We start from the raw sequence: 27,577 nt of genomic DNA on the forward strand, positions 1-27,577 counted from the left end.
TTTTTTGTCGTGGTTTACCACACTTTAGTGTCCCTTCAATTCAATTTATCTGTAATCCTTTCTTTATAGGACGGAGAAGAGTTGAAATTCCAGAAATTGTGTCTCCTGTACCTCAAACAAAAGTCTCAGGAGATGAAAATGATTCTCAGTCCAAAGAGGTAAGAAGCATCCTGTAAAGTTTGAGTACCAAAGCAATTGCTTAATTTGTGCTGGAACACACTTTAAACTTTGTAATGTATTTTGTTTAGGACAATGGCCCTGTAGATTACGTTGCAGTTGAAACTGAGATTGTCAAGCCCAGAAAGAAGAGGACAACAAGGTGAATTGCATGTAGTCTTTTTGATATTGTAATATAAAAAGGATGTTTACATGCAGTTATAATCAAGACAGGTTTTTGCACAGTCAGGCTCCAATTTTAATCTGCCTGTCTGAGTACAAATAAAAGATGCGCAGTTGAATAATTGATACCAACTACCTTGCTTGTGGTGTTGTTGTCTGATGCACTTGGTAAAGCCTAACAACAATAGTATTATCCATGGCTGCGTTTCCCAAATGCATCATAAACATAAGTTGATTGTAGAGACCTTTGGTGGCAATTGTTCTACTTTCAACTATCAAACCCTAATTAATTCCTGTTTTCTTTTAACAGAACAAAAGCTGCCCCAGAACCTCCACCCCCTGTTGAGATCAGTTTTCTTTCTCCCCTCGCTAGTCCAGCTGAACCGATAACTAGAACCGAAAAGAGAACTGAAGAACAGGAAACCCCTTCGCTGAGGATGAACCTACGCCGCAAACGCATGATGGATGCCATTTTTCCTAAACCTGTAACAAGGAGGAAGAAGCTTTGATCTTGAACTCTTTGACTGGACTCATTTCCCAATGCACTTCATGTGCTTTTTTTTTTTTTTTTTTTTGCTCTCCTTGTTTCCTAAGAGCTCTGCAACCTGCTGTTTTCTAAATAAGATGATCAATGGATAATGTTTGGAATAAATAATCTAATTTGGGATAAATAATTTTGTATTCTAAATTATGCTGTTTACAGTGAAGGAGAACTGAGGGACTTGAGCACCAAAAAAAGAGATGGTTTAGTTTTTAAATGTTTCTACTAATTGATGCAAATGTAAATAGCCTTTTAGGTATGTTATAAATAAAATTTGATACTTGTGGGTTTTGTTGCTTGGTTTGTTTACAGGAAAGATTGTGCAACATGTAAAGTCATATCAAACAATTAAGATTTATGGTTGTACCACTTGGGTGATAATTCGTAAAGGTGAATACTTTACATTATCATAACATCCATGTTACATGGGTGGACTTCTTGCTTTGATGCTTGGCACATGTCCTCCTCTATCCTGAGGTCTTAAGCTGCTGAACAGTTATTTGTTCATTGCAGATAATAATGTACATTTATTTTCCTTCAAATACATGCTTTTTATTTTGAACAGCATTGTGAACTTATTTGTAATGCCTGTTTGCTTTCAAATACAGAACAAGAATTTAACATTTTGATGTATTGTAGTTCTTCAGATGTACTGAGTCAACCATTTTACCACAACTGCAAAAAGTAAAATGCATTAGAATTACTTTTGTAACCAAGATGCAATATACTGTATGTGTCATGGTTTTTATAACAATACTGCTACTATGGTGTTGCAAAGAGGTTGCTGAGGTCTCATAAGTCATTTTAGTGTGTTTTGGGTTCTTTCCTGGCCCAAGTCAACCATAAGTATAGGCAATACAAGAAATAGCTAGCAAATCACCATTAACCCGCAATTATACAAACATCTGTTGAATACTAGGCATAGAAACTTAATCTAAGAAGCATCTACATTCAGTGTCCTAAATGAGAAAAAGGCTAAGGTTTACTTCTATTTTTAAAGCATGGGCACTGTGTGGAAGTGATCTCTACAGAAACTATGGGTACTGTATTATTCATCTTGCTGGGCCCTGGTAGAAAGTGAGCGTAACATGCTCAGGTTTCATCCTGTTGCACTGCCACTCATTCTGTGCTTTCTGTGTCTGAAGTATCTACGTGAGCATGAGGGTAAGGGGGATTGAAATGGCCGGCAAGGACTGTGTGAAAGTGGCAGTTAGAGTCAGGCCTTTCAATAAGGTTAGTATGGCCAGATCATCTTAAATACGGCAAAGGTATGTAGTAAGATGTGCATGAATATATTTTAAGGTTCATTTGGTAGGATTTTATTCGGTTCTCTTCACCAAGTTGACTATTTGAGATGGAAGAACAGCTTTAAGCTTTAAAAAGCCTTTTAAAATTGAAGCTTTTTCTTTATTATATATAGAGGGAACGTGATGCTGGCAGTCGCTGTGTGATCTCAATGGCCTCAAACAACATCAGTATTCAGGACCCTCGTAACCCGCAGAACAGCCGCACCTTCACTTTCGACTACACTTACTGGTCCCATAGTGGCTTCAGTAGAAACAAAGATGGTCTGTTTGTACCTGAGGAAGCAGGTGGGCGCTATGCAGACCAGGTAACATATCAGGTTTTATAGATGTTATCTCACACTGCAAGACAGCATGCATCTTTGTGCATGTTTACAAAGATTATTGTAACAAATGTGTGCTCAGCTGAACTAAGTAAGTTTCTATTTGATTCAATTTATGCCTCCTATGGTCATTTACAGACAAGTGTGTTTCTGGATTTGGGGCAAGGCATTCTGGATAACGCACTACAGGGCTACAATGCCACATTACTGGCATATGGGCAGACTGGCTCTGGGAAAAGTTACTCCATGGTCGGTTATGGTCCTAACAAAGGCCTCATACCCACTCTCTGCGAGAGGCTATTTCAGTCTATCAGGAGTATGCAAGAGAGCAGGCAGTGTCAGGTTTGTCAATCATGTTTGTGTCAATTGTAAAAGTTTGGTCTTAGTTTTTATTTGGTTTGATGCAATTTAGAATCACTAATAAAAAAAAATATTGTAACTTTTTGCCAGCATAGTATGGAGATGAGGATGGCCAAATTTGGTGAAAATTTGACCACCGGTCTAGGAGTTTGAATAAGTAGGTTTTCCACAAAAAAAAAAAAATAAGGGGGCAGACAGGAAGATCGGCAAAATATGGCATTTGGTGCTATGGACAACATGGTGCTGCCCCGAAACGTTTTGAGTACAGGGCTTTGTTTTGAAGATACAGTCTTGTTCAAAATAATAGCAGTACAATGTGACTAACCAGAATAATCAAGGTTTTTAGTATATTTTTTATTGCTACGTGGCAAACAAGTTACCAGTAGGTTCAGTAGATTGTCAGAAAACAAACAAGACCCAGTATTCATGATATGCACGCTCTTAAGGCTGTGCAATTGGGCAATTAGTTGAAAGGGGTGTGTTCAAAAAAATAGCAGTGTCTACCTTTGACTGTACAAACTCAAAACTATTTTGTACAAACATTTTTTTTTTTTCTGGGATTTAGCAATCCTGTGAATCACTAAACTAATATTTAGTTGTATGACCACAGTTTTTTAAAACTGCTTGACATCTGTGTGGCATGGAGTCAACCAACTTGTGGCACCTCTCAGCTGTTATTCCACTCCATGATTCTTTAACAACATTCCACAATTCATTCACATTTCTTGGTTTTGCTTCAGAAACAGCATTTTTGATATCACCCCAGAAGTTCTCAATTGGATTAAGGTCTGGAGATTGGGCTGGCCACTCCATAACATTAATTTTGTTGGTTTGGAACCAAGACTTTGCCCGTTTACTAGTGTGTTTTGGGTCATTGTCTTGTTGAAACAACCGTTTCAAGGGCATGTCCTCTTCAGCATAGGGCAACATGACCTCTTCAAGTATTTTAACATATGCAAACTGATCCATGATCCCTGGTATGCGATAAATAGGCCCAACACCATAGTAGGAGAAACATGCCCATATCATGATGCTTGCACCTCCATGCTTCACTGTCTTCACTGTGTACTGTGGCTTGAATTCAGAGTTTGGGGGTCGTCTCACAAACTGCCTGTGGACCTTGGACCCAAAAAGAACAATTTTACTCTCATCAGTCCACAAAATGTTCCTCCATTTCTCTTTAGGCCAGTTGATGTGTTCTTTGGCAAATTGTAACCTCTTCTGCACATGCCTTTTTTTTTAACAGAGGGACTTTGCGGGATTCTTGAAAATAGATTAGCTTCACACAGACGTCTTCTAACTGTCACAGTACTTACAGGTAACTCCAGACTGTCTTTGATCATCCTGGAGGTGATCATTGGCTGAGCCTTTGCCATTCTGGTTATTCTTCTATCCATTTTGATGGTTGTCTTCCGTTTTCTTCCACGTCTCTCTGGTTTTGCTCTCCATTTTAAGGCATTGGAGATCATTTTAGCTGAACAGCCTATCATTTTTTGCACCTCTTTATAGGTTTTCCCCTCTCTAATCAACTTTTTAATCAAAGTACGCTGTTCTTCTGAACAATGTCTTGAACGACCCATTTTCCTCAGCTTTCAAATGCATGTTCAACAAGTGTTGGCTTCATCCTTAAATAGGGGCCACCTGATTCACACCTGTTTCTTCACAAAATTGATGACCTCAGTGATTGAATGCCACACTGCTATTTTTTTGAACACACCCCTTTCAACTAATTCAACTAATTGCCCAATTGCACAGCCTTAAGAGCGTGCATATCATGAATGCTGGGTCTCATTTGTTTTCTGAGAATCTACTGGACCTACTGGTAACTTGTTTGCCATGTAGCAATAAAAAATATACTAAAAACCTTGATTATTCTGGTTAGTCACATTGTACTGCTATTATTTTGAACAAGACTGTACATGTTTCGTAACAATACGCCAATGTGTTCGCTTATGACAATATTCAAAATGGCTGATGATAGACACTAACGATTACAATAGGTGCCTTCCACCTTTGGTGCTTGACCACTTAAATAAACAAATACACAAAATACCATTACTATTTACCTTAAAAATACTTCTTTTTTTTTAAAACCAACTACAGATATTTTTCAGCATGTTGGAAATCTACAATGAACAGGTAAGAATTCCCCCTTTTCTGCTAAATGATGACTTGCTTGTGTTTATAGTGGTTTATAGCATGTCATGATGAAATGTTTTGAATGACTTGAGTGGCACTTAAAACTGCTCAGGTTGTAGACCTGCTATCGAAGATCAGCCGATCTGCGGGTGGTCTGCGGGTGCGAGAGGATCAGCAGAGGGGTTTCTACGTGGAGGGGCTGAAACGGGTGCCCTGCGACAGTGCAGTACAGGTGGAGCAGCTGATGGAGCAGGGAACACGCACGCGCACCACTGCAGCCACACACATGAACGCCAACAGCAGTCGCTCGCACATGCTCATCATCGTCCAGCTCAAACAGGTGTCCATTCTGCTGAGCAGAACACACGACTGAATCATTGTTTACATGCTATATTAGTCCATCTTAAGTACACTATATTGCCAAAAGTATTGGGACACCCATCAAAATCATTAAATTCAGCTGTTTCAGTCACTTCCATGGCCACAGGTGTATCAAGCATCTAGGAATGCAGATGCTTCTACAAACATTTGTCAAGGAATAGGTTGCTCTCAGGAGCTCAGTGAATTCAAGCGTGGTACCGTGATAGGTTGACACCTGTGCAATAAGTTCATTCATGAAATTTCCTCTACTAAATATTCCATTGTCAACTGTGTAACAACAATGACTATGAGTTTAATATCTCGGGGAATAATTAACTCAAAAGGGATTTAATATTCAATATTCATGAATTTATGAATATAATTTGCCAGTTGTTCATTACGTATTAAGATTTTCCGATAGGGAAAAATGTTTAATTAAATACAAGTAACCCTTTACGGACTTGCTTGAAATTATCCTACTAAGTTTGTCCACCAAATTAGTTATAGACTTTTCAAATAAATTCTCAATAAGGGATTACTGCTTTACGAGCGCATAAGAAACATTAACTTTACTGATCAGGACAAGTTCAATATTTCAAATGGTCATACAGTTTACTTTACTAAAATAGTAGCATGAGCAGTTAGGTAACGTTAGATCGTAAGTTTCATTGACTTTGTGTATGTGGGAGAACAACAGACTCAACTCATTAAATGTCTTTTGGAGGTTTAATAAACACAGACTAAAAATAACACTACGATTCACATAGAAAGTACACACTAAATATGCATCAAGAGAGTAGACATATAGATATTAACGAAAGAATACATAAAAGAGAATAATGAATAGACTGAAATTAGAGAGAGATAAAAGAGAGAGAGAGAGAGAGAGAGAGAGAGAGAGAGAGAGAGAGAGAGAGAGGGAGAGATGGTACAAAGAATTAGGGGTAAGAAGCAGCTTTCCTTCAGTTCATCAAATACAACCTTCACGGAGTTAACTTGTCCCAACGGGAAAATAACACACCCTCTTTACAGCAGTTTGAATTTGGAAAATTAAGAATACTTGCTTTCGTTTTGGTTTCGTTTTGGCTTCTCGCGTGTGTGCGTGTGTTCCTGCGTGTCCGGTGGTTCTTTCCGAGGTCGGGAGGGAAGCAGCTTTCTCTCTAGCGGTGCTTCGTGTTCTCCTCCTGAAGAAGGCCCGTGGGGCTAGTAAGTTGATGAAGCGAGGAGCAAAGGGTTGTTGAAGACCGGATTGTAGAAGAGAAGATTTCGGAAGAGAGGAGATTTTCAGAAGAAGAGGATTTTCAGAAGAGGAGTTTTTCAGAAGAGCGAGATTGTGGTCTCCACTGGTCTTTTAAGACAATTAATCCACGCCCCCTTCTGGATAATTCACCCAATCCAGCGGGTGAATTCTGAGCGGGAAAAGTTCTCTTTGTCTTAGTTTATGACCTGTTTTGCATGTTTCTGAGGTGTCGTAAAGGGGTGTTGATTTTGTATGGTTTTACTCCCAAGTCGGCTAAACATATTAATGATACATTTCACAATCCCATTTTGTGCATCGTTGAGTAAGTCAAAGAAATAGGAATATTTAGATATCAAACACCTTATGGCTGGGAGATATTAAAACAGAGATACAATTTTACACAGGAATACAAGCATTTAAAATGAACTTACATTGTTTCTACGCCATGACTGAGTAGGCATGAGTCAAGGAGCATGCATATACACACCAAGCTACCTCGTACAGTCTAGAATAGTCTTAATTAAAGCTTCATAAGGAATTTGTGTGTGTGTTTGTGAGTCCGTGTGTATTGACAGGAGTCTTGGCGCCTTTCTGTCTGGGGAATGAAAGGGGGGGGAACAGGGTTCGAGTCGTGTGACCCGATCACTGCCTGTTTTATTTGGACTGGGTCGTAAAACTGCCGGAGTTGTCACTTCCCCCAGACTCTGTGGCGTGGCTCTTAATTTACATGCGGCTAAAAGCTATCCCCCCCTTTTTACAATCAACATTGGGTTCATCTTTGATCCTCATTGTAAGAGACCACAGACGCTACAACTGTTAGTGGTACTATATAACTTAAGTGGAATCAATTGAAAATAACAGCAACTCAGCCACGAAGTTGTAGGCTACGTAAAATCACAGAGCGGGGTCAGTACATGCTAAGGCGCACAGTGTGCAGAAGTAAACAACTTTCTACAATGATCAATAGCTACAGACCTCCAAACTTCATGTGGCCTTCAGATTAGCTCAAGAACAGTGTGTAGAGAGCTTAATGCAATGGGTTTCCATGGCCGAGCAGCTGCATCCAAGCCTTACATCACCAAGTGCAATGTCCAAAGCGTCGGATGCAGTGGTGAAAAGCACGCCGCCACTGGACTCAAGAGCAGTTGAGACGTGCTCTCTGGAGTGGCTCGTCTCTGGACGAGTCTGGGTTTGGTGGTTGCCTGGAGAACGGTACTTGCCTGACTGCATTGTCTGCACAGCACTGCAAGTGTAAAGTTTGGTGGAGGGAGATTATGGTGTAGGGTTGCTTTTCAGGGGTTGGGCTTGGCCTCTTAGTTCCAGTGAAAGGAACTCTTAATGCATCACCATACAAAGACAGTTTGATCATTTTCATGCTCCCAACTTTCTGGGAACCATTTGGGGATGGCCCCTTCCTGTTCCAACATGACTGCGCACCAGTGCACAAAGCAAGGTCCATAAAGACATGGATGAGCGAGTTTTGTGTGGAGGAACTTGACTGGCCTCCACAGAACCCTGACCTCAACCAGACAGAACACCTTTAGGATGAATTAGAGCGGAGACTGCGGCCAAAATGGTCAAAATTTCCCATAAACACACTTCTAAACCTTGTGGAAAGCCTTTCCAGAACAGTTGAGGCTGTTATAGCTGCAGAGGGTGGGCCAACTCCATATTAAACCCTACGGATTAAGAATAAGATGTCATTAAAGGTCATGTACATGTAAAGGAAGGTGTCCCAAATCTTTTGGCAATATAGTGTATCTTCTGCATCCATAAAACAGATCGGATCTGTTTTACCTGCGCACTATTTTAAATGTCTAAGTGAAAATATAGCTAGGGGTTCTTTTAAAAAACTCTGCAAAAGATCTCTCATGATGCAAAGATCGGATCTATCTTTTTGTATTTGGACATAATTCACATATATGCATTTTAATGACAAGTGTAAATAGGGCCTCATATTCTAGATGATCTCTAGTGGGGGGGTTTTTCCACAGATTATTTACTTGTATGTTCACTGCGCTTGTAGATCTTCTCAAAGGAGTGCATCACCAAACAGTCCAACATTTACCTAGTGGACTTGGCTGGTAGTGAGAGACAAAGGTCATCAGGGTCAGAGGCCGACAGGCTTAAAGAGGGCACTGCCATCAATCTCAGTTTAACTACACTTGGAAATGTCATCAGGTCAGTAGATACATACTATAGAACCTATTGTGTTTGTGTTTTATACCAATACACTCATCAGCTAGCCTAGAAATCTAGACACACCCTAGCGGCAGCAAATACAATTTTCCACGAGTGTCGTCTAGCAACTCTCAATACACTTCTGAACTGTAAAAAACAATCTCTGGTCGGGCCAATCACATCGTGTAAAGAGTCGGTGGCTAGTAAACACAGAAACTAGCGAACAGCGGTCTTTCAAATCAGCTTTGACCGCGACTCTGGAAGACTTGGAGTTAAGCTTTTCTCTGAGAAAAGAACAAAGAACGGCACTGAAGTCATTCTTAATGTGTTCAGAGTTTTGCCGACCGGATATGATGAAAGTTTAATCTGTCAACTAGCTCTGCTTCACCTTCGTTGCTTTTGCCCATTCCTCCTTGCAAAACAACTCGAGCTCAGTGAGGTTGGATGGAGAGCGTTTGTGAACAGCAGTTTTCAGTTCTTTCCACAGATTCTCGATTGGATTCAGGTCTGGACTTTGACTTGGCCATTCTAACACCTGGATATGTTTTATTTTTGAACCATTCCATTGTAGATTTTGCTTTATGTTTTGGATCATTGTCTTGTTGGAAGACAAATCTCCGTCCCAGTCTCAGGTCTTTTGCTGACTCCATCAGGTTTTCTTCCAGAATGGTCCTGTATTTGGCTCCATCCATCTTCCCCTCAATTTTAACCATCTTCCCTGTCCCTGCTGAAGAAAAGCAGGCCCAAACCATGATGCTGCCACCACCATGTTTGACAGTGGGGATGGTGTGTTCAGGGTGATGAGCTGTGTTGCTTTTACGCCAAACATAACGTTTTGCATTCTTGCCAAAAAGTTCAATTTTGGTTTCATCTGACCAGAGCACCTTCTTCCACATGTTGGTGTGTCTCCCAGGTGGCTTGTGGCAAACTTTAAACAACACTTTTTTCTTCTTGCCACTCTTCCAGAAAGGCCAGATTTGTGCAGTATACGACTGATTGTTGTCCTATGGACAGAGTCTCCCACCTCAGCTGTAGATCTCTGCAGTTCATCCAGAAGGATCATGGGCCTCTTGGCTGCATCTCTGATCAGTCTTCTCCTTGCATGAGCTGAAAGTTTAGAGGGACGGCCAGGTCTTGGTAGATTTGCAGTGGTCTGATACTCCTTTAATTTCAATATTATCGCTTACACAGTGCTCCTTGGGATTATTAAAGCTTGGGAAATCCACAACAGTATCTCGGACCTGCCTGGTGCGTTCCTTGTTCTTCATGATGCTCTCTGCGCTTTAAACGGACCTCTGAGACTATCACAGTGCAGGTGCATTTATACAGAGACTTGATTACACACAGGTGGATTCTATTTATCATCATTAGTCATTTAGGTCAACATTGGATCATTTAGAGATCCTCACTGAACCTCTGGAGAGAGTTTGCTGCACTGAAAGTAAAAGGGCCGAATAATTTTGCACGCCCAATTTTTCAGTTTTAGATTTGTTAAAAAAGTTTGAAATATCCAATACATTTCGTTCCACTTCATGATTGTATCTCCCTTGTTGTTGATTCTTCACAAAAAATTACAGTTTCATATCATTATGTTTGAAGCCTGAAATGTGGCAAAAGGTCGCAAAGTTCAAGGGGGCCGGATATTTTCGCAAGGCACTGTAAATTCTGGATCTCTGATAATGATTTTGGTAAAAAAAAATTACCTTTAGAACTTAAGTACTAATATTATTTTAATGTTGCAGTGTTCCTCTTGTTGCTTGGGTAATTGTTTTGTAGATTATAATGGACTGTGTTTTACTTAATTATACAATTTAAAATGATAAAATGTCAATATGTCCTGCCCATATATTTATTTATTTAGTGATTTGCTGTATAATAAGTGGGGGCAGGTTAATTTTGCTAATAATTTAAATGTGACCTATGTGTCCAAATACATTGATTGATTGTGTTTAATGTGCTGTTGTAAATTATTTTGCATTTATCTGTCTATAAAGTGCTCTAGCAGACATGGCTCTTGGGAAGAAAGTAGTTCACATCCCTTATAGAGACTCTGTCCTCACCAAATTACTGCAGTCTGCTCTTGGTGGTAACAGTCGAACTGTCATGGTGAGTACCTTTGCCCATAGCATACTCAATTTAAAAGTTCAAGCAAACTAAACTAGAACATTGTCGATGTGATGTTTTGGAATGAAAGAATTTGCATTGAAGCGTTTCTTGTCCTCATGTACAGATTGCAACCTTAAGTCCTGCTGATATTTGCTATGAAGAGTCTCTTTCTACACTTCGATATGCAGAGAGGTGTGTTCTTATATAAAACGTTTCATACATTTACTGTACTGGTTTACCTAAACATCCTACTGAAGTATGGAAAGTCAGAATTACCACTGTATTTCATGTTAGTTTTGATGTTAGTTCAGCCCATAATAATTCATATATTCTAACAGACACATTGTTGGATGTCCCTCTTTTCAGGGCCAAGCGGATCCAGAATAAAGCTGTGGTGAATGAGAGTCCCACAGAACGACTGGTGAAGGAACTCAAGGCAGAAAATGCTAAACTGCTTATGAGACTAAGCCGACTGGGCCAAGAGGGCCGTAAAGCTGACGATGAGACGAGTATGTAAGGTGATTGAAATACAAGGGAGTTTTAAATGTAAGAACATTGCATCTAATTAGAAGCATTGTCTGTTTTAGAGGAGCTGCGGCGATTGTTGACTCATAATGAGCTGCAGATTCGAGCCATTCAGACATTGTGGGAGCAGCATCTCCAAGAGGCCCTAAAAGACTGGGAGACTCAGTATGCAACTATAACACAGGTACACAAAGATGCTCTTTTACATGTTATGACTGGTGTGATTTGGTGTGGTTTCTCATAGCAATGTCTGGGAACACAATACTGAATTCACTATTGAGTTGAATGCAGATGCAAAATTTATAAATGTAAATGTTCTCCAAAATCATCTTCAAAGACTTCCTCCATAGAAAATATACACAAAAATTGGCGTTTTATGTCTAAAGTTGGCCTCTAAAACCAGTACAAACTATTTACAAAAATGTGTATACTTGTTGGGGGCTGCAAAAGCTGAGAATATTACATTAAATTAAATCACGCTGAAATGTTGACATGTTTGTCCAACCTATAAATATAAATTTCATTCTGAGAGTCCAGAATATTTTAGGTACAATATAAGCATCCCTTAAATGCATTACATCAGGTGATATACAGTAGTGAGATAATGATAATGAGTAAATAATAGGCCATTAGATTATTTTGTGTGTGACTTATTTATATTATTATTTACTGTATGTTACTAGTTTGAAATGGCTTTTCATTTTCAATTTTAGTTTAAGGTTTAGTAATTTTGTTATGTGCTTTTGTCACAAAGATATTTTTTTTAAATGTTTCTATTTAGCTTTAATTTAATTTTTATTTTATTTAGTTGCCAATGCATCATTTCAAATTAATTTTAAAAAAAAACTCCAGTTTACGTGCAATTTTCTTGGCTCTGATTATTCACTAATAAGTATGGTTGTAAACATTCAGATATGCATACATTACACCATTGTTTTAATCTACTCATATCAAATTAAAAATAAATTTGTATATACGTACTGGATATTTTTCGGTGCTGTGATGAACATGGCAATGCCGGGTTTGCCTCGCTGTCGTCACGTCTGGATAAAAATATGGAGCAGAGACAGCTCAGCGAGTTTTGTTAAAGTATTATTCGAAAAAATTTCACAAAATTCATTCACTTTGGTCAGAGCGTTAATAATGCGATTCAAATGGGTGTACGTGGCGTAGTTTGATGCGATTATGGTTACTACGATTATGAGCTTAATCGCATTAGTTTGATCGAAGTATTTCGTTTATATATGGTAAAGTTTAATAATAATATTGTCAAAATCCCATTATAATTGCATCATGAGGGTGCATGTAAATTAATTGAACTGAGTAATTCAAAACAGCATATTTTTTTCCCATTCACTTTCAAAATGTATTCAGGAACGAAGCAAGTGTCTTTAATATGAATGGGTCATTGAATCATTGACTCACCCGATTCATTTGAAAATGTTTAATCATTCATAAACTAATATATTTATATTTTATTTTATTTCAGCTTTATTTCAATTAATTAAAACAAATTAGAATAGCTAAAAATAACAACACCATTATGGACAATTCTCCTCCAGCGATCATAAATCCTCTCCTTCATTTAACCACCAATCTCTCAAAAATCTCCTGCTTTAGGAACGAAGAATGATGCAGATGTATCCGTACATAATGAACATCAATGAGGATGCTCAGCTGTCTGGCGTGGTGAAGCTATTCATTCAGGAAGGTGAGTTTGTCTCACAATATTAATAATAATAATAATAATAGATTTTATTTATAATGCACTTTTCATTCCGAAGAGTCTCAATATTGACATAAGACCGGTTATATCAGGTCAATATATTAACTAAATGCAAACTATAATTGATATCTTTCTATGAGAAGGTGAATGGGATATTGGTCTGGCAGACAACTCGCCTAGAACGCTCTCTATTAGGGGTCTAGGGTAAGTCAAGCAGGAGAAAGATCAATATTTGCCTCCCGATATGATATGCACCCCATAAAGAACATTAATGCATATTATAGATTTATAAGGAAATGTGCAATCGTCTTTTCCTGTTTTTAGCATTCAGGAGAAACATGCTGTGTTCTCAAACCAGCAAAGGAGGGTATCAATTACTCCCTTGTCCGGGTCAAAGGTCATTGTGAATGGAGTGTCGGTATCTAATAGGACAGAGCTGCAACATTTGGTGTGTTTTAATATCTGCATCTGTATTATCAGCTGTATGCACTTAAATATGAATCAGAAACGTGATCTGTGTGAATTAACAAGTTGAGTTTTGGCTTAGTTTTAACCTGCCTTTGTTTCATGCTGATGAAGGATCGACTCGTCCTGGGTTCGAACAGCACTTACCTGTTCATTGGCTTCCCTTCGGATCGTTCAGGAGAGGACTGGAGTCGCTATGACTATGATTACTTCCAGTCTGAGCTGGCAGAGGCAGAGGGCTTCCACATTCAGTCTCTCTGTGACGATCAGGGCCATCGTATGTGTGTGGTTTAATCATTATTATTATTTTTATTATTATTATTTATTTATTTATTTATTTATTTATTTTTTATTTATATAAATTTTAGGTTTGGTCTAATTTAGATGCATCCAGTATTATTATTGTTTATATACAATTATAGTATTATTTATTCATATTTTGAATTAGCTTTTGTTTTTATATTTTTAGTTTTCATTTAAAGGTGCGCTTTATAGTATTTTTGCAGTAAAATATCCAAAAACCACCAGGTCAGTGTTATATAATTTGTCGCCTGTCAATTGCGTCATATCTGCATTACCCTCAGTTTCCTACGGAAGTGTATTACATTCACTCAAGAGAAAAAAATCTACTCTGTTTTTCTGAATTAACGAGTTAATTATCTCAGAATTACGAGATAATTTTTCATGAATAAATTCTTTTTTTTTTTTAGCAGACGCCTCAATTTTGTGCAGACACCTCAAGAATTAGCTGTTTCTCCAGGATCAGTTGAACAGATATGGTATGCTTTGCGAGCCCGATCATGAAAATGCGTATAAATAGTACGAGTGTGCAATCTTGTGGAATGTATACGCCAAAAAGAGTTTTGCCGTGCATATGGTACACGTTTTTTTTGCGTGCTTATGATACGCACTTTATGGCATATTATAAGTACGAACCACCCACCACACCACCCCCAACCTACCCAAGAGCGTGCCATAAAGTGCGTTTCATATGCATGCGAAAAACTGCATAGCATATGGATAATCTCAGTATACATTCCACACGATATACATTCCACAAAGTATACATTCCACACAATTTCACACACGTACTATTGATACGCATTATCTTGTGATCGTGTTAAGATGATGCATCTAAAATGCATTCAGGCTGGCTACGTGGTGACACAAGAGACAATCAGGCAATTGTTGAAAATACAGGATCCCCATGGAGTGCAATAGCAATGTCAAGCAGATCAGAATGTTCTTTTCTGTTGTCTTGGGGTGTCTGCGCAAAGTTGACCCACTAAAAACAATGCCATTTATATTGCTTAAAGACAGCAGTATTTCCCAGTCTCAAACCCAAAGTAAAATAAAACCGGATTAAATTTGAAAGGCGGGACATGTTTACTTCCATGCAATCCAGCTAAAATAGAGCTTTTGGCAGGATTTTGAGGGATCTCATTAATTCAGAAAACAGAGCAAAAACGTTTTATTCATGAAAAAATTATCTCATAATTCTGAGATAATTAAGTCGTTAATTCAGAAAAACAGAGCAAAAAGGTTTTATTCATGAAAAATTATCTCGTAATTCTGGGATAATTAAGTCATTAATCAGAAAAACAGAGCATGCATTAAGCTTCCATAGGTTCCGGTTTTATTTGGCAGAAATTCTTTTCTCTTAGCAGTGTGAACAAGTGACAGAGTAACGTCATAACATCATTTAAACACACTCAATGTATCTAATATGATAAACAGAGCTGCGTTACCTCATACTCATGACCGGAAAAGCGGAAATGATGCCAGTGACTGTGTCCCTTCATAATAAAAGTCCCGCTGCTCGCGAGCCGTGTGTTCGGCAACAATCTCTCCAGCGGCCTTGCTCAGCTCCCTCAACACTCGGTCCTGCTCTGCTTCATACTACAGTAACATTAATAATCACATCCACAGACATGATTTCTGCCCGAGTCCTATCCCAACTCTTTTCCACCAGAAAACCACGTCCCAAGATTCTGTGTTCAAACCTGGCGTCATCAAACTATGCCTTTGTTTTTGAATTGGCGCCCTCTAGCGGACGGAAAAGTTGCATAGGGCAGCTTTAAATGTAACTTCGTAATTTAGCAAATTTTCTGATGAGACAATTGAATTTAGGCTTTTATTGACACGAACATTCATCAACTTACACATCAGTTGTGGTAAACAGAAGCTCAAGCATATTCGCTTGGCGTGCGAGAACCAATGAGGTTCATTCTCATCTGTTACGCAGCACATTTGAGCTTCAGCAAGAACCAATGAGGTTCATTTTCGTGTTACGCAGCATGTTTGAGCTTCAGCAAGAACCAATGAGGTTCATTTTCGTGTTACGCAGCACATTTGAGCTTCAGCAAGAACCAATGAGGTTCATTTTCGTGTTACGCAGCATGTTTGAGCTTCCGCAAGAACCAATGAGGTTCATTTTCGTGTTACGCAGCACATTTGAGCTTCAGCAAGAACCAATGAGGGTTCTGACATGTCAAAATTCTGCCTAAATTCAATCTGTTCATCATATAAAGTGAATTCATATGGATTAATTTTACAATCTCTTTATGAAGGGTCAAAGTGGTTGTTGCGTAGCTGTCAATGGAGGGACAGAAATCATATTTTATTCATGAAAAATATCTTAATTTGTGTATGGGTTTGGGACAACATGAGTAATTAATGACATCATTTTTTGGGTGAACTAACCCTTTAAATACCAAGTCAACATTTAAACTTTTGTTTAGCTTTTCATCTAATTTTTATATTTTACAGCTTTTATTTCCATGAAGGAAAATGATTTAAATAGTTTTTGTTAACAATAACATCACCTGCAGGGCCACACCAGCCTGACCCCAGTCTACTACCTGTGTTCTATGACTATATAAAGCTGATGCCCATGGTCACAGAAGCTAATCAAATGAGTAAAGAGTTGAAGAAGGTAAGTACTGTATGTACAAGCCTGTATAATGCTGTCATTTCTTCTAGCAAAAGGTAAATAATAAGACAGTGCACCTTTAAATCTTGACTCTCATCTTTTCAGGGAGTTGAATTTAAATTGGAAATCAAGAATCTGGCAATGTCAGACTCTAAGGGTCATGACTTAGAGAAGGACATTGTGGTGAGAGTGACATCTGTAGAGAACAAACAGGTGAGAAATATGATTCTGTGGGAATTTGAATCAATTACAGATAAAGCTCCTTTCATTTTTAGATATGCACAACACATAAGAGTATGTGTTCTGACACTGGAAATGGAGTCTCTTGCTCAGATTACCGAGCAAAAGAGTCAAAAAGGAATGTACAGAAATCTTACTGCCAACCAGTGTTCGACACAGATGTCAGGTGATGTGGTTTTCCTAGATGGAATTAGATGTTTTTGAAAACATGGACTGGTGTAATTGAATAAGAGACTAATGCAATTCCAGAGTCAGATGTAGAGCAGAATCACAAGAGCATTGATGTTATATTATCTCACAACATGCACAAAACTTTCCATCTCTCACCCCATATCAATTTAGTGCTGGAGCCATACTTTTTTTTTATTGAACTTTTATTTATTGCTCTTAATAGCATTATTAATACTAGTCAATGCTTTTTTGCACCATTTTTCTTTATATTTTCTGCCCTTTCTCTGACCCTTATATTTAAACAGGCTATTTTTGCTACTGTGCCTTTAAGACTTTTATAAAATAACACGAAAACGGTGCCTTGTATTGCGTCGCTAGACCCTTATGGAAAAACTCATTTTCTCGATATATTGACGCCTTTATTTTAAAAAGCATTGCAGCTGCACAGCCAACATTGTGCAAGCTATAAGCGTGCTGATTGGTTGGGCTAATTGTACTGGTCTAGCGACGCAATACTCGTTTCCATTATTCTCATGGAACCGAGGTTACGCAGTTTAACGTTTTAGGTCTGGAAGTCCGGTTTTGAAATACCATGTCTGCTTGTGCTCATTTGTCCTCTTTTTTTTAAGATCATCATTATTTTACACTTTATCTAGTGGTATATAGTTCATTAATTAATATAAAAATAGGCTTTGTTAAAGTTAAAGGGATACTTCACCACTTTTTCATATTAAAGTATGTTATTCCCTTAACTAAAATTAGTTGATACATACCTCTCTCATCTCTCTGACGCACGGTGACGATCTGATAGCATTTAGCTTAGCTCCCTAAGCCCAGTTCATTCACTATGGTACCAAACAGAGATCAAGTTAGAAGCGACCAAACACCTCCACGTTTTCTCCATTTAAATACAGCTACACGAATAGTTGAACGACCTAGTATGGTGACAAAATAAAACGTGTTGCTTTTCTAAGCGGATTAAAAAGGAGAACTACAATGTATGGCGGAATAGCACTTCTGAGAGTACTTCGACTCGGTGCAGTAAAAAGTCACACCTGAAAAATCCTCCCTCACATCTCCCCCTCCCTCTCTCATTTCTGTCAGGAGGGGGAGATGTGAGGGAAGATGTTTCCCGTTTTAGTTAAAGGGTTAATTCAGCGATTAGCATATGGCTTTGTATCAGTAGAAACCCTGGAGTATATTCAAATGATTGTGCCTGTGAGATTTTGGGCTGTGAGACTCCCTCAGCAGCTAAATCACATATTAAACAGACACGTTCAGTTTTTAATTATAGTGTCTGTTCTCCAACTGAACTGATTTTATGAAAATGAACACGGTCGCGGTAGGAAAGCGATCAGTGATTCAGTAATCTAGTAGCAGTAGCTTTGGGAGTGGCCTCGTAGGGCAGCGAAGCATTCTGGGAATTGTTGTCTTTCATCCCCATGAGACAAAAAACGTTTTCTGTATTTTCTCAGTCTAGAAAGCACTAAATAAAAAAATAATTTCACATTTATGACCCAGTTTAAATACAGATTCATCTTTCCAGCGCTGAAGACCCCTTTAAGGGAATAACATATGAAAAAGCGGTGAAGTATCCCTTTAATATTATCGCACATACATTTTAGACACAAAATTGTCAGTATCAGCAGCAGAACCATTGCCTCTCCGATCAACATAGTGATATTTCGTTCCTGAATGATTAAGCATTTTCGAACAAATCGAGTCCTTTATTCAATGGCCCTTTCATATAGCCTGACAAGCCAGACCCACATCAAGATGTTTGGTCTGGAAACTCACCATAGGCAGGGCTCAATCTGAGGGGCGGGATAAACGGTTGTCTTTCAAACTCCCTCTGCACGCGATTGGATAGCGCTACACCAACCAGAGCAACGAAGGTGAAGCGGAGCTCGTTGATAGATTAAACATTCGCCGTATCTGGTCGGCTAAACTCCGAACACATCTTCCCTTTTTAAGAAAGACTTCAGTGCCGTTCTTTGTTCTTTTCTCAGAGAAAAGCTTAACTCCAAGTCTTCCAGAGTCGCGGTCAAAGCTGATTCGAAAGACCGCCGCCATTCGCCAGTTTCTGTGTTTATTAGAAGCAACCGAAACGCAACTCGGCCGTCGTCATTAAGGCCCCGCCCACCGACTCTATACACGATGTGATTGGCCCGGCAAGAGTTTGGCGTTTACAGCTCAGAAGTGTATTGAGAGTTGCTAGACGACACTCGCGGGCAGATTAAATTTGCCGCCGCTAGGGTGAGTCTAGATTTCTAGGCTACATTTCATAAAGAAAGTCATTCCCTTCATTCCGCCATTTTGCCACCACCTATGGGAGGTTTTGTTTTCATAAAGTATAATGAATTTTTTTGACACTATTTAATCTTTCTATGTTCAGTACATTTTATATTTAAAACAATCTCATAATGTTATTTATGCAATTGCTACCCTAACCCTAACCCAGTGTAAATGTATTTTGGGCATTTTTTGTTCTCTAAACTGCATTAGACTGTGTAAATACCAAGCGGCAACCTCCCGCGATCTCTCTTGAAGCCAATACGGAAGGAATGTAAACTGCAATTCCTTAACTGGCCACTAGAGGCAGGCTCCAGAAGGGAGCAGAATCTCATTGAGCCCCATGTTGAAATTTTCAACTTTACAGCAGAAAAAAACATGTTTACAGCCTGGTACAAATTGTGGTTTTTGCTTATACGGCTAATTTTGATCTTCATGACAACTCTGAGGGGGGTGAATTTTTTTATAACTCATTCATTTACGTTATATAAAGCCTTAGCGTTCTGCATAATTAAGGCCGTGGTTACAGGTGGATGGCCATTTATCCACCGTCCCGCACATCCCGCCTTTTTACCCATTTTCTGTTATCCGGGAGTGACACGTGATGACTCACTCGCAAGATGGCAACGGCCAGCTCGCCCATACTTTAAGCTTCAGAACGGCTTATCGGAATCCTATGGGTGACGTCACGGACACTACGTCCATATTTTTTTACAATCTATGGTAAATACATCTAAATGCCTCTTCAGATACAGCATCTGTGCCACATCTGGATTTTGTTTTTACTGATTTTGATTGGTAGCAGCCCTTTAGTGTCTTATTATCAGGGCCCGAACACCAATGGTGTGCGAACGCTATTGGAATTTGCTCAGTCTAATTCTATTATTATTGAATAAATGTAAGAATTTACATGAATAGGGTGCACACTAGCTTAGAAATCTAGACGCAGCAAATGTAATTTGCAGCCAGGGTCGTCTAGCAACTCTCCGTTGCTCTCCGACTCTCACACTGAATACGGCCAAAGTTTAATCTCTCAACTAGCTACGCTGGTGGGAAAAACGCATGGGACTCAGCCACAACCATAGGGCCACAACCCACTTGTGACTGTCGTCTCACCACTGATAGCGCTCTAGTTGGTTGTAGCGCTATCCTATCGCGTGCAGAGGGAGTTTGGAAGACAACCGTTTATCCCGCCCCTCGGATTGAGCCCTTTCTATGGTGAGTTCCCATCTTGATGTAGGTCTTGTATGGCTAGGTGCACACATTTAAAAAGGTTAAAAAAGTTGCCCTTATCCACTGTGTTCCTACGCCCCTGGACACTGCGCGAATTATGGGTATAACTTCTGTATAACTTCTGCTCTATGAACGAAATAATTGTTTTTTTTTTAAAATGGGTACAATGAGATGACGTTATTCTACTTACCCCTCAACCATCAAACATTAAAAGGACATTTAAAAGTGTAAAAGCATCAACAAGGTACTTTCAACAGACCAAAAACACAACACAATTCTTTCAACGGCAATAACGGACAGGTTAAATATCAGTGTAGTAATATATATTTGTATTATGTAACATACGTTGGCTTAATCAAAAATGTCTTCAGCCTTGCGTGATATTATTTCAAAGTGATTTCCGTCTTTGTATTTTCTTGTGAAAACAAACCTGAAGAGACGTGAGGATTTGAGGAGAAAACCAATAGATTTTTTGTACATGCCAGTAAATTATTAATGATATATATCATGAATTAAATTGGGAGAGCAGACCACAAATGTGTAGTATGTTTTTTCAGAGGGAGAGTGGGGTAAAGTGAGAGCGTTTTTACATTTGCTCCCGTCCAAGCGAGCTACAATGATATATCAGTAACATTGACACATTTCCCATTAATTCAGAATGTTTTCCTGGCAATGGAAATGATCAGAATGTATTCAGGACAAAGGTCAGTGAAAATATGATTGTTTTAAAAAAGTGGTCTTGTGTCTCACTTTACCCCAGCTTAGGGGTAAACTGAGACAGACCAGAGAAACCAAAGGGGTAGAGTGAACCACTTACTTTTTCCACTCTGGAACTACCATAACAACACATGTAACAGTTTGAATGCTGACAGCTAGCTTGACAACCACACGTTCCAGAATTAATGTTGGACTAGTAACAGAATCATGGGGATTGGTCAATAAGCAAAAAAATAATAATTATAAACACTTGAAAGTAACTGAACAAAATCAAATACAGCATAATATAATTCAAAATGTTTTAAGTAACGTTCAAATAACATTTCAAAGAATTTAAGACTAAACTTAACTTGTGTCTCATGTCTCACTTTACCCCACAGCATTTGTCTCACTTTACCTCACCACCACATTTTTAGGAAAAACAATCTCTCTCAGCAATCCCGGCTAATCTTCAGCTAGCATCATCACATGGTTTTATATATGTTGGTAGTTCATCAACATGTATGATATACGTTTTTCTACCTGAATCAAGTTGCTTTGGCACAACAGTTGGTTACGTTAACAGCAAGAAAATGTACTTTTACATGCAAAAAATATATTTTTGTGAAAAAAACATGCTGACCACAACACCATGAGGTCCTCTCCTTCATGGCTAAGGGGAAATTGGAGGGGCTTGAAAACAAAATGGTCATATGACCACAAATGTGTTCTGTTGAGCAGATACAGGGGGTGTCTCACATTACCCCACTCTCCCCCAGAGCGGAAGGCAAAGGAAAAAAAAAAAATCACGAGGAAAAGAATACAGTGACTACAAATGAGCTCCTGCCATAGAGATTTTTGTTAGAACATCACGTTAAAATAACAAGCGTTACGTTATTCTCATGATGTCTGAAAGTAAAACATGAAGGAAAACTGATGGGAAAGCTTTATTTGTAGGGCAACCTTATGATTTGAAATGACTCATTTGTGTTTTTGAATGGAAGTTCCCCAAACCGGAAGTGCCACCCATAATTCAAAAGGCAGTAGGCTTATCAGGAGTAAGTGGATAAAGTTAAAGTAAAAAAAAAAAATCCCCTTAAAAATCAATGTCTTCTCAGGTCTGGATGTGGTCCAAAGCCAAATTTGTCAACCGTAAGTTTCTGATGGAAGAGGTGTACCAGAAGCAGGTGGTAGGAGGAGAAGGAGCAGACCGAGCTCCTCTTCCCAGGGATAGAGATCCGTTCTGGGATCCTCTGGAGCCCCTGCACCTGGGCAGCGCTCACCTGTGGCTGCAGTCCCTGGCATTCCGCATCCCTCTGGAGGAGCAGGTGGAAGTGGTGGGTCCGGAAGGAACAGAGGAGGCCATACTTCAGACACAGCTTGTGCCCTGTAGCCCCATGGGATTGTGGGTAACATTTTTACATGTAAACGTTGTTTACGAAAAGGTTGTTTGAATGAATGAAACATTTGTAGTGTTATATTTATCATTTGTAGGCCCCTGGGTGAAGATGACATCCTTATTGACCCGTCAGAGCTGCTTGGGAAGCGGCTGGACTTTCATCTGGTTTTGGATCAGTGCTGTGGCCTACGCTGGGTTAAAGAGGCTCGTAACAGAGGCGTGCAAATAGGGTTAGTTTGGACCAGTCAAGTCACAGTACATCGATCAGGCATAACATTATGACCTGTAAAATATTGTGTTGGTTCCACTTTTGCTGCCAAAACTGCCCTGACCAGTCGAGGCATGGACTCCACTAGACCCCTGGAGGTGTGCTGTGGTATATGGCACCAAGATGTTAGCAGCAGATCCTTTAAGTCCTGTAAGTTCTGAGGTGGGGTCTCCATGGATCGGACTTGTTTGTTCAGCACATCCCTCAGATGCTCGATTGGTTTGAGATCTGGGGAATTTGGAGGCCAAGTCAACACCTCAAGCTCGTTGTTGTGCTCCTCAAACCATTCCTCAACCATTTTTGCTTTGTGGCAGTCTCATTATCCTGCTGAAAGAGGCCATAGCCATCAGGGAATACCGTTTCCATTAAAGGGTGTACATGGTCTGCAACAGTGCTTAGGTTGTTTGTCTGTGTCAAAGTAACATCCACATGGATGGCAGGACCCAAGGTTTCCCAGCAGAACATTGGCCAAAGCGTCACACTGCCTGCGCTGGCTTGCCTTCTTCCCATAGTGCATCCTGGTGCCATGTGTTCTTCAGGTAAGCACACACCCGGGCATCCACGTGATGGAAAACTTGATTCATCAGACCAGGCTAAATGCAAAAAAACTGCGATGCACTGTGTATTCTGACACCTTTCTATTAGAACCAGCATTAACTTCTTGAGCAATTTGAGCTCCAGTAGCTCTGTTTTATCAAACCATAGAGGCCAGTCTTCGCTTCCCGCATGTATCAGTGAGCCTTGGCCGCCATGACCCTTTTGCCCAACCACCAATGTTCCTTCCTTTGACCACTTTTGATAGATACTGACCACTACAGACCGGGAACACCCCACAAGAGCTGCAGTTTTGGAAACGCTCATCTAGCCATCACAATCTGGCCCTTGTCAAACTCACTCAAATTCTTAATTTTGCCCATTTATCCTGCTTCTAGCACATCAACTTTGAGGAGAAAATGTTCACTTACTGCCTAATATATCCCACCCACTAACAGGTGCCGTAATGAAGAGATAATCAGTGTTATTCACTTCATCAGTCAGATGTTATGGCTGATCGATGTATTTAGTGTTTTATAAAATACAGATTGTTTCAAAGCAACTTTACAGTGACAAACAGGAAAATAACCATTCAATGATGCAAACAGAATTCAATTCTGCTGTAAAGCATCTCTATTAAACAGTCATTATTCAGTGTTGATTCATTTTGGTTCAGTAACTGTGTAAAGTACATCAATTAATGCAATTCATTCAGTTCAGCTATAAAGCAGCTCTGCAGAAAACAGTGATGTCATCATCCAGCTAGGTTGAGTTCTGAGCAGAGCAGAGTTTATATACTCTTATAGTTTTTACTAATATGTTGCTTTTATTTTTATATTTTAAAGTTTTCATTTTTATTCAAGTTATTTTGTTATCAAATGTTCTAATTTGTATAGTTTTTTTTGTTGTTTTCAAATATCTTTAGTATTTTTTAATTTAGTAATTTAAGCTTATTTCAAAAATTGTATTTAATTAGTTTTTCGGTAACACTTTCGAATTATGGTTATTATTTAGCATTAGTTAACTACATTAGTTAACATGAACTAATAATGAACTGCACTTATAAAGCATTTATTTATCTTTGTTATTGTTCATTTGTACATTTACTAATACCATATTAAAATCTTGTCAACATTAGTTAATCTACCGTGAAGTAACATGAACAAACCATGAAAAGCTGTATTTATATGAACTAATGTTAACAAAGATGAACAAATCAGTAGCACATGTACTGCTCATGGTTAGTTCATGTTAGTTAATACATTAATAATGTTAACTAATGACCAGTATTCTAAAGTGTTACCAGTTTTTTCATCTAAAATGTATATTAGATTTTAGTTCAGCTTTATTTCATTTGAACAAATTATTATTTACATTTTTGTTTTAGTTATCATTCCTATTGAGATTCGAAATGAAATTTTATTTGAGCTAAAGAAAATACTTTGGAGTTAAATCAAAGATTTGATCTCTGAATGACAGGTTTCGGGTGTTTGACTGCCCGCAGCCCCTCTACACTCCAGCGATGTGGCACAACATGAACCCGCTGATGGACCACAGAGTCCAGTTCACTGCTTTGAGAACTTCTCAGGAACTGCTCAACTACCTGCAGAGCAGTGCCCTGGTGCTGGAGCTATGGGGTCTGCAGGGTAAAACTCTCTGATATTATACAAGGAATATTACACTTGACCATTCAAGAGCTTGCGGTTGGTAAGATTTATTCAATTTATTTTTGAAAGAAGTCTCTTATTCTCACCAAGGCTGCATTTATTTGATCAAAAACAATAAAACAGTAATTTCGTGAAATAGTATTACAATTTTTATTCCTGTGATGGCAAAGCTGGATTTTCAGCATCATTTCTCCAGTCTTCAGTGTCACATGATCCTTCAGAAATCATTCTAATACTTTACTTTTACTTTATATACTTTATTTGTCCCCATAGGGCAATTGGTTTTGCTGTTGTTTTAGATTTGCTGCTAAAAACATTTCTTATTTGTGTTGCTTATTTTCTTTCAGGATTCTTTGAGGAATAGGAGTTCAAAAGAACAGCATTTATTTGAAATAGAAATCTTTTGTAACATTTTAATTTAATGTGTCATTTCTAAATTTTTCTAAGAGTTTTCCTTCTTTTTAAAGCAAAATCTTACTCACCCCAAACTAGAACGGCAGTGCATGTTAAGATTAACAACAAAGTCATTTGATGACAGAAAATATAAAGAAGCTGCAGAGACTGGAACAAGAATGAAACTGAACCATTTGCCTTTGAGGCATTCTTGAACTTCTCCAGTAAACATGTCTGTGTTTGTAGAAGGATGTTCTGAATTATTCTCCTGTATGGATGGGGTGAAGATGACTCAAGAGGACAGCATTATTATTGACAAGATCGGTGCATCAGAACACTCGGTATATTACTTAAATAAACAGACCATGTGTGTGTTTCAAATCAATTTGCATTGTTTAACACCTAAAATGCTTTGCATGAGCCATGCCAGGGTTCTGCCGGGATTCTCTGAAACGGAATTATTTTATGGATGTGTATTTATGTTTGCTTAGACTGCAGAAACCGGAGGCACTGACCTCAGCACATCTCTCCGAGCCCTTCATCAAGATATGGAACAGCTGAGAAATGTCAACGCAGCACTGAGGAAAGAAAACGGCACTCTGAGAGAGCAACTCAACTCAGCCAGAAACGGTGAGTACTTTTGAGAAGTCATGCAGTAGAATTTTGTTCGTGAGATATTGTAAAATCTTTGGTGAGGGTGTAACACAGATTGGGGGCTCGTCCGGGATCTGAACCCAATACCTCTTGCATTTAACCCTACAATAACAAGCATTAAAAATATGCAAGAACACAACAGTTTAGCATTTCTACAGGCCGGCCACCATATTGCCTCCCGCTCAATTAATAACATTGCTATTCTCCCACATTTATGCCGCAGGTGTGGAGAATAACCGTGGACGGCAGGAGCGAAGAGGCAGTCTGAGGCCTAGCTGTGATGCTGAATTTGCCAAAGCCTTAAAAGTGTTCTACCACAGCATGACCTCTGTTAGGGGGCAACTTCAGCGGCTGCGCAGACACAAACCCAGTGTAATTATGCAAGTCCCATTCTATTAATCATGCCAATCAGCCTCTGTTGTAAAATTTTTGAACATTATCATTCGTGTAAAATATTTTTACCAGAGAAGTCTTTTGCGGTGTACAACCTTTGACTAATGTTGTGAACGTCGATGCATTTGTTGTGTCTCCATAGGAGGAAGCAGACCTGTTGGGTTTTAGACTGTTTGTGGACGAGCATACGTATCTCCTGAAGGACTTTTCCGAACAGTTGGAACAGTGCGTAACCACTCTGAAACAAGATGTGGCTGCCATTGTACGTAGAAAGAGAGAAAAGTCTGGGATTTGGTCCTAATACACCAATTAAATCAATCACACTGCATGAAATAAGACTGATTCTTATTGATTTAAGGGTAGACAAAGTGCTACAGATGTATTTGTTTGCATTTTTAATGATTCATGCTCTGATTTTGCCTTAAGAGTGCATTTGAAAAGGGTAAAATGCATTATGCACTGTATACACATTTTTCATGGAATACTCACTGCATTTGTCAAAATGTATTCAAGAGCGCACTGCATTGAATATTATTCCCCACACAGCAATGCCCTCGACATTCATTTTTACTGTGAAAATTAAACTGCAATGGAAGTAATATTAACCATGAATTATGTTTTTTTTTTGTGACTAATTTGTAGGGTTGGGTATTGACAAATTTCACAATTGAATTCGATTCACAAGTTTATAATTCGATTCTGATCATGAATCATTTGGATATACACTATATTGCCAAAAGTTTTGGGATGCCTGCTTTAACTGTAAATTAACTTAAACAACATCCCCTTTTAAGGTAGGGTTTAATGGAGTTGGCCCAACCTTTGCAGCTATACTAGCTTCAACTCTTTTGGAAAGGCTTTCCACAAGGTTTAGGAGTGTGCTTATGGGAATCTTTGACCATTCTTCTAGAAGCACATTTGTGAGGTCAGGCACTGATGTTGGACGAGAAGGCCTGGCTCACAGTCTCCGCTCTAATTTATCCCAAAGGTGTTCTGTCGGGTTGAGGTCAGGACTCTGTGCAGGCCAGTCAAGTTCCTCCACACCAAACTCGCTCATCCATGTCTTTATGGCCTTGCTTTGTGCACTGGTGCGCAG

General features: G+C 39.0%; 2 protein-coding genes across 3 annotated transcripts in view; both read left to right on the top strand.

Annotated features, from left to right (window-relative positions):
* ahctf1 (AT hook containing transcription factor 1) overlaps positions 1-1,506 on the top strand; it is a 32,049-nt gene extending 30,543 nt beyond the window's left edge. For both annotated transcript variants that reach the window (XM_067455890.1, XM_067455891.1), the window contains 3 exons: positions 70-158; positions 249-319; positions 650-1,506. In XM_067455890.1, the coding sequence (XP_067311991.1) occupies positions 70-158; positions 249-319; positions 650-848 (359 nt within the window). In that variant the 3' untranslated portion in view covers positions 849-1,506. The remainder of the gene's footprint in view (positions 1-69; positions 159-248; positions 320-649) is intronic.
* Positions 1,507-2,038: 532 nt separating this feature from the next.
* kif28 (kinesin family member 28) lies at positions 2,039-26,790 on the top strand. Its single transcript, XM_067455892.1, has 23 exons — positions 2,039-2,113; positions 2,301-2,492; positions 2,646-2,849; positions 4,971-5,006; positions 5,119-5,346; positions 8,633-8,787; positions 10,782-10,893; positions 11,018-11,085; positions 11,260-11,402; positions 11,481-11,602; positions 13,039-13,129; positions 13,288-13,348; positions 13,469-13,592; positions 13,724-13,886; positions 16,441-16,544; positions 16,647-16,754; positions 22,292-22,578; positions 22,668-22,802; positions 24,854-25,020; positions 25,681-25,775; positions 25,926-26,064; positions 26,312-26,460; positions 26,624-26,790. The coding sequence occupies exons 1-23, from the start codon at positions 2,039-2,041 to the stop codon at positions 26,780-26,782; spliced, it is 3,117 nt and encodes a 1,038-aa protein (XP_067311993.1). The 3' UTR covers positions 26,783-26,790.
* The last annotated feature ends 787 nt before the right edge of the window (positions 26,791-27,577 follow it).

Source organism: Pseudorasbora parva, chromosome 10 (assembly GCF_024679245.1).
Source record: "Pseudorasbora parva isolate DD20220531a chromosome 10, ASM2467924v1, whole genome shotgun sequence".
Lineage (NCBI taxonomy): Eukaryota > Metazoa > Chordata > Actinopteri > Cypriniformes > Gobionidae > Pseudorasbora > Pseudorasbora parva.